This window comes from Protobothrops mucrosquamatus, unplaced genomic scaffold, assembly GCF_001527695.2.
Source record: "Protobothrops mucrosquamatus isolate PMUCROS unplaced genomic scaffold, P.Mucros_1.0 scaffold1873, whole genome shotgun sequence".
In the NCBI taxonomy this organism is placed as follows: Eukaryota; Metazoa; Chordata; class Lepidosauria; order Squamata; family Viperidae; genus Protobothrops; species Protobothrops mucrosquamatus.
The window spans coordinates 289,015-295,413 of NW_015388002.1; the positions used below are offsets into that span (position 1 = coordinate 289,015).

A 6,399-nucleotide genomic window follows, 5' to 3' on the forward strand; every position below is an offset into this window, starting at 1 on the left:
TGTAAAAAATATTCTCCATTTAATTGAAAAAAACCATTTTCATAGGGCAGGCTAGTTGGTTTCAAAATACATTTCAGTGTTTCAGGGGTATTACAAAACCATCCCTCTACAGAAGAGCATATGCCCATGTGGGCACAGCTCCATGGAGTCCCTGGGCCACATGCTTTTCAGTTGCTCTTTTCAGGGAATCTCAGATAATATTTATATGCCTCCTTTAAAAAAAAAACCCTGGCAGAGAATATAATGCTTATTTATTCCTTCTTCTATCCAACCAGGTTGGTTGCCTGATTCTGTGCCTCTGTTGCACTTCTCCCACATATGACTGAAGAATAGTGCTAATCTTGGTGATCATCACTAATATTTGTATTATTATTATTATTGTTGCTGCTACTGCTGCTGTTTTTATTATATTATTTTACTGTAATTTATGACTTTTTATTCATATCTATATATTTTAGTTGTATGTGTTTCTATTTGCTTTACATATTTGATATATATTGTGGGTTTTTTTCAAATTTTAATTTTTTATTAGTTTAGCAAAATGTAAAATACAAAGAAAAATGAAAGCTTAATGAAATAAAATCAATAGTAATGGGACTCTATGTGCTAAATAATGATACAAGTAAATTTTTGACTATCTTATGGACCATCTACTACCTTTCTTATGAAAATTGTCTTATTTTGGGGGACCGAAATGGAGTGATTTCCCCAGCCTCGGATAGAACGTCCACTAACAGGATCAAACCCTCTCAGGATAAATTACCAAAAAGTTTCTTTGAGATCTGCAAATATAACCCTTACCTAAACTTTCACAAGATCAGAGACAACTTATGAACGATCCAGTAATTACCTTTGAAATATCAGAAAATATTAAAAAAATGAAAACAGGTAAAACCCCAGGCCCAGATGGTCTTACAAGTCAATATTACAAATGTTTTGAGGACCAACTCCTACAGCCATTAAAAGATATAATGAATGGTGTACTATAGGAAGCAAAGATGCCTCAAACTTGGAAAGAAGCCAACATTGCACTACTACCAAAGGAGGTTCAGGAAGTCCTGAGGATAAAAAACTGCAGAGCAATTTTTTTGTGTGGATGTATGGATCACAACATGTGAATAAACATACAGACATTTACAGAAACCAGAAAGTGCAGTCACTTGACATTATTTTCAACTTAATTCACAATGCCCAAGGGAGTTTCCTGTTTAGTGGCTGAAGAATGACCTCTGCTTCATTAATCTTCTATTCAATCCTTATAGCAAAAGCATCTCAGGAAGGAAATGTTTGTGCAAAATGACAGTAAATGCAGAGTACCTTTGGACATTTAGCTATTGTGATCTGCCCCTGCCTTCTATGGAGGGGAGCAAGTACATTAAGAAGTCCTTTCTAAAGCTAAACTTGTTTCCCAAAATAAATGCATTTGTGAATCAATGATAGTAAAGTCTTGCCCTAAGAATTAAGTACTGCCAGTTGAACAGGAGAGTTCACAAAAGCCATTTTGCCTACAAATTTCAGAGACACCCCCCAAAAAAAAGAATGGTGATCTGACTGCACTAGCTGTTCTTCTGCTGAGTAGCAACTAGTATTTGCCACTATTAACTAAAGCCTTATAGATTATATGCATTGCTTCACTGCTGGCATAGGCAGGGGTTACCCATCAATATTAGGAGATGCATCTAGCCAGTATAGAACAGGGTACCAAATGACTAACACAGTGTTTGCCAGGTCTAGGACAACTCACCACGGTCAGCTTACAACTGCCAAGTCGCCTCTGCCAACTCACCACATCCAAGTCGCTGCAGAACAACACATGGCCAACTCACCACGCCACTGAGCCAAGCTCCAGGCTGAAGAGGCTGGGACAGCGGCAGCGGTGGGCAAGGAGGGTGGCAGGGTGGGAGCAGCTGTCCCATTTTCACACACCCCACCACCACTGCCCCTGGCCTCTTCAGCCCAGAGCTCAGCGTGGTGGCAGTGGCGGCAGCAGCAGGGTGTGTGAAAATGGGAAAACCCCGGCTGCTGCCACTCTGTACTCTGCTCACCCACTTGCTTGCCCACCCACCTGGCTCTCCCTCTGGCCACTTGTGGTGAGTTGTCCATATATGGCAAGCTGTCCATGTGGAGTTGTCTTGCGGCAACTTGTAGGCTGCAAGTTGGCAGTGGTGAGCTGGCCGCGGTGAGTTGTCCCATTCCGATGTTTCCCGACCTTGGCGATTTCCAGGTTCGTGGACTTTAGCTCCCATGCTGGCTGTGGAATTCTGGGACTTGAAGCCCACACGCCTGGGAATAACCAAGGCTGGGATACAATGGACTAAGAGAAAGGCCTGCATGGAGTTTTGGCCAACTAGTACACTGTCATGTGTCTTGATCTCTCACACATATTTTTGTACATACTTTTAAAAGGTATGAATTTGTCAATCAAATGAAATCTTAAAAATATGCCAAAATTGCCTGTAGACTTATTAAAAATCGACTGGGACCTGAAGAGTCACATTTGGTTTTGTTACACAAATTCCAAGGACTGAATCACAAGCTGCTATTCAATCACATCTCACTCCCTGGTCTAAAAACTGTCTAATGCACAACCAGAAAAAAAATCTGGTTTCAAACACTTATCTTGCCCAATCAAATGTTGGGACTACAATCAAGACAGCTAAGAGAAGTTATTTGCTGCCCATAAAAGAAACAAATGTGGGTTATTCATGACAGCCAGACCATGGTGGAACCAGGTAGAAAGCTGGGTGGAGGGACAGAAGTCCGATTAAGTCTGGTAGCTGTGTGTAGATGGCAACTTCTGAGCAAAATGGAGACTGTTTTATGAGTAATTGTTTATTTGGAAATAAAGGCCTATGTGTAAGAAAGTCAAGAGAGGAAGGAAAAAGATATGGCTTGAAAAAAGAAAGGAGAACCAAGGGTAAGGTCTTGGGGGGGGTGTTCTTATTGCTCAGAAATAGAATCAAGAATTTAGAGGAAAATGGGTACAGTGGGAACAACAACGCCCCACCTACGGTTTCAACATTTATTCTCTCTTCCTACCACATGACCTTCACATCTCCATTATTTTTACTAATAATCTTTATAATAAGCAAGATATAATAATAAGGTTCCTACAAATTACAGCTACTGTTCATTCACACGTTTTTCAACATGTTCTTCAGCACAGTATATACTATGCATGTCAAGATAAGAAAGTTAAATAGGAAAAGCAGAGTAGAAAAAGGCCTATCAAAATTCTCGTCTCTCCCCTCTGCTATCCCTACACAAACTATATCACACTGAAATCCAGACACTATTCAATGTTTTTTAAAAGGAGCACAAAAAAGGTGATTTTGAATGAAAAGCACCTAATTCCATAGAAATGTTGGCAGTAAGTGACAGTTTAATGTGTGACACTTGAATAGAATTGCTTTTGGTGAATTTCATCCCACAACCTTTGCAAACATCTGTAGCTTAAAATATAATATGAAAGAGATAAAGAAAGAAATATTATTTAAATGTTGTGCAAGTCACCCTGGGGAAAATTTGATTTAAAGGTTGGTGAAAAAGTCATTAAGAATTTAATTAATTACTTTTATAAATAAATAAGTTTGTTTATATGTGTAGTGTATTTTCCTTAAATTGTAATGCAAATGTTCTGGAGTCCTGACAGAAATTAGGCATGTAAAGCTTACATTTTTAATAACAATCTAGTTGTTGGTATTAGAGAAGAATCAAGAAAAATGTGGTGCGCATTTGGATATGGTTGGACAAATGCAGAAAGGATTTAACATCCAGGCAAGTGAAAAAGCAAAAGCTTGGTGCATCACTCTGCTTCCAAGTTCTATGGATGTTATGAAAGGATGGACTTGGAAGAGTGGGGTCTATGTCCATCAAGGCAATACATCTTGGACTCATTTTGGATGAGATAGGGAGGGCAAGGTAGTCCTGCTAGTGAAATGAATGGGAATTAAGCACCTATACTATTTCCTTAGATATGGCCAAAGCCTGTTGAGGATTCACATAGAGAATTCTGAAACTCCAGGTTATGGCACAGAAGGATTTTCCCAGGCCAATCCAGCAGGGGGTTGGACTAGATGACCTCCAAGGTCCCTTCCAACTTTACTATTATTATTATTATTACTGCCTCAAGGCAAGGATTGTGGGTAAATGCTTTTATTTCACCAGTTTTGCCCAGGCACACCCAGATGTCTGCATCTGCATTGAACATACGGACTGTCCTTGCAGCAGGCAACGCTGGATGTTTCTCCTTGCCAGAAACCTCTTGAAACTATAAATAACAAATACCAAGCCTCTATTCAGCACATGAAAGCTCAGAGGTACTCACCCTGCAAACTGGGCATTGCCAGTGACTACTGCTGTCTCTAAGCCTGAACTCATCAGATAAACACTTGGAATGATACACACGAAAACACGGGTCACATATCAACACCTCTCCAGGCAAATGGCATTCAAAACAATACCAGTCATGAGTTTCTGTTTCCCAGTCCTACAAAAAATACAAAATAATTTGATAGAACAGTCTGTCAATATCTGAAACAGCCATGTACAAAAAAGCATATTTCTTGAAGTGTAGCAATGGTTAGGCATTTTAAAATATGGTACCTTTTTCATGGATTATACCTTCTATTTTTTCTTTTAAATTCCACTCCATAAACTTCAAGCATGATGGCAACTAAAAATGCTATGCTTATAGCTTCTAATAGTTGCTGAGGTTTAAATCGTGGAATGAGTGTTGCTTTTTAGCAGCATGAACACATATCCCAGCCATTCAGATAAAGAACTCCTCTCCCCCCACAAATGGTTTCTTGTCTTACATACTATAAGATAAAATCTGAATTTCAATGAAGCCCCAATTACCTTTATCTTCTTAAATGAAGGCAATGGAACTCCTTCCTCTCCTTTAGGCAAATAAATTGTGATATTCAACCATCTGCTATTCTACTGGTCCTCTCCTGAGTTTGGTCTCTTTTTTTCTTCTGAAAGGGCAAATAAAATCCCTCTCCAGATGTGGAATTCTAAGTAACATAGGAAACCTCATCAAGTGCTCATCAGAAACAATTTGGGGAATTGGTACCCCTTTTTCCAGGGTTTTATTTCATTTCATTTTTGTTTTTTAGCCCGGAGCAGGAGGAACAGGAGCTGTCACTGCTATTCTATACCCCAATTTGTCTACAGCAGCTGTGATGTTTCTTCTGAATGCATCAGTTTATCAGTAGATCCTACAGTGGATCTTCTCTGACTAGACAGAAGAAACAGCTTTAAAAAGGCAGCAAGAATAAGCATGTGCAAAGTGCTGGATCATCTGCAAAGGCATGCTGAACACAAATGAAAGAAACCTCTGTTCCTCAAAGTTCACTCCATTCTACACAAGTGTCACGTAAGCAGGAAAATGCCCAGCATCACTTGTGATATCAGTTATACATAATGGCCAGTTTTAAATATGTTTAGCCAGAGGCTAGGACTCTAAAGGCTGTCCTGCCTGTTTCCTACTTCTAGATCAACTGAAAGTACTTTATCATTTGGTTTTGCTTTGATTTTTATATATGTTTTTTTTCTTCATTAAAATATGCTGACTTGTATGAGAATTTAGAACAGAACAGAGAATACATGAGAATTGACCCACTAAACAGCTTTTCCAACCTCCAGGGGCCTGCAGCTATATTGATCTTATAATCTGCGCCCAACCTCTCAGTTATGATGGTTGAATATTCTGGAAATTATAATTTTAATATAGACATGAGGTTGTGGGAAACAGCACCAGGCCAAAGCAAAGGTTGTTGCAACAACAGAACACTCCTGCAAATTAAATGGCACAAGACAAATGCTGACAAGTTAAGGTTTGCAAATTTGCAGGAATGTACAAATAAGAGCAGAACAAAACACAAATCAACTTTAAAATAAGGCAAGTTCAAGCAGCTTCATGATTTTTTAAACATACCTTTTGCAATTTGATTTCAGTGACTCCAAATATTGGAATTTTGACCTAATTTCAGTCTTGGTCAGGGGCTGTGGTCCTTCAAATGTTTGCAACTGTGTAAATGAAGCCTAAAAATACGATTTCTCAAAACAATGCAGAAAAAAGTAAAATTGCCTCTTTCCATCTCACTGATTTCCTAATTTTCCTCATATTGGGCATAATCTAGCTAAATGAGCATACCCATTAGTATAAATGTTGCCAAAGAGTAGAATTAATTATGATTTTATTTATTTATTTATAATTTAATTTGTATCCCGCCCTTCTCCTCACCGGACTCAGGGCGGCTAACAGCCTTATAAAACAACATTACAATAAATATCCATATTAAAACCAAATTAAAAGAAAATATTCGTAAAGGCCAATCGTTAAAATTACCCTTAAAATTACCCTTAAAAACCCCACTAAAATTCCCTAGGCCA

The 6,399-nt window shown here is 38.6% G+C and overlaps 1 protein-coding gene across 1 annotated transcript in view; it reads right to left on the reverse strand.

Moving 5' to 3' along the window:
- The window catches only part of LOC107294226 (zinc finger MYND domain-containing protein 11-like), an 83,064-nt gene that overhangs the window by 66,761 nt on the left and 9,904 nt on the right, over positions 1–6,399 (reverse strand). Inside the window, exon 2 of the mRNA XM_015823439.1 lies at positions 4,328–4,489. Coding sequence (XP_015678925.1) covers positions 4,328–4,489 — 162 coding nt within the window. The remainder of the gene's footprint in view (positions 1–4,327; positions 4,490–6,399) is intronic.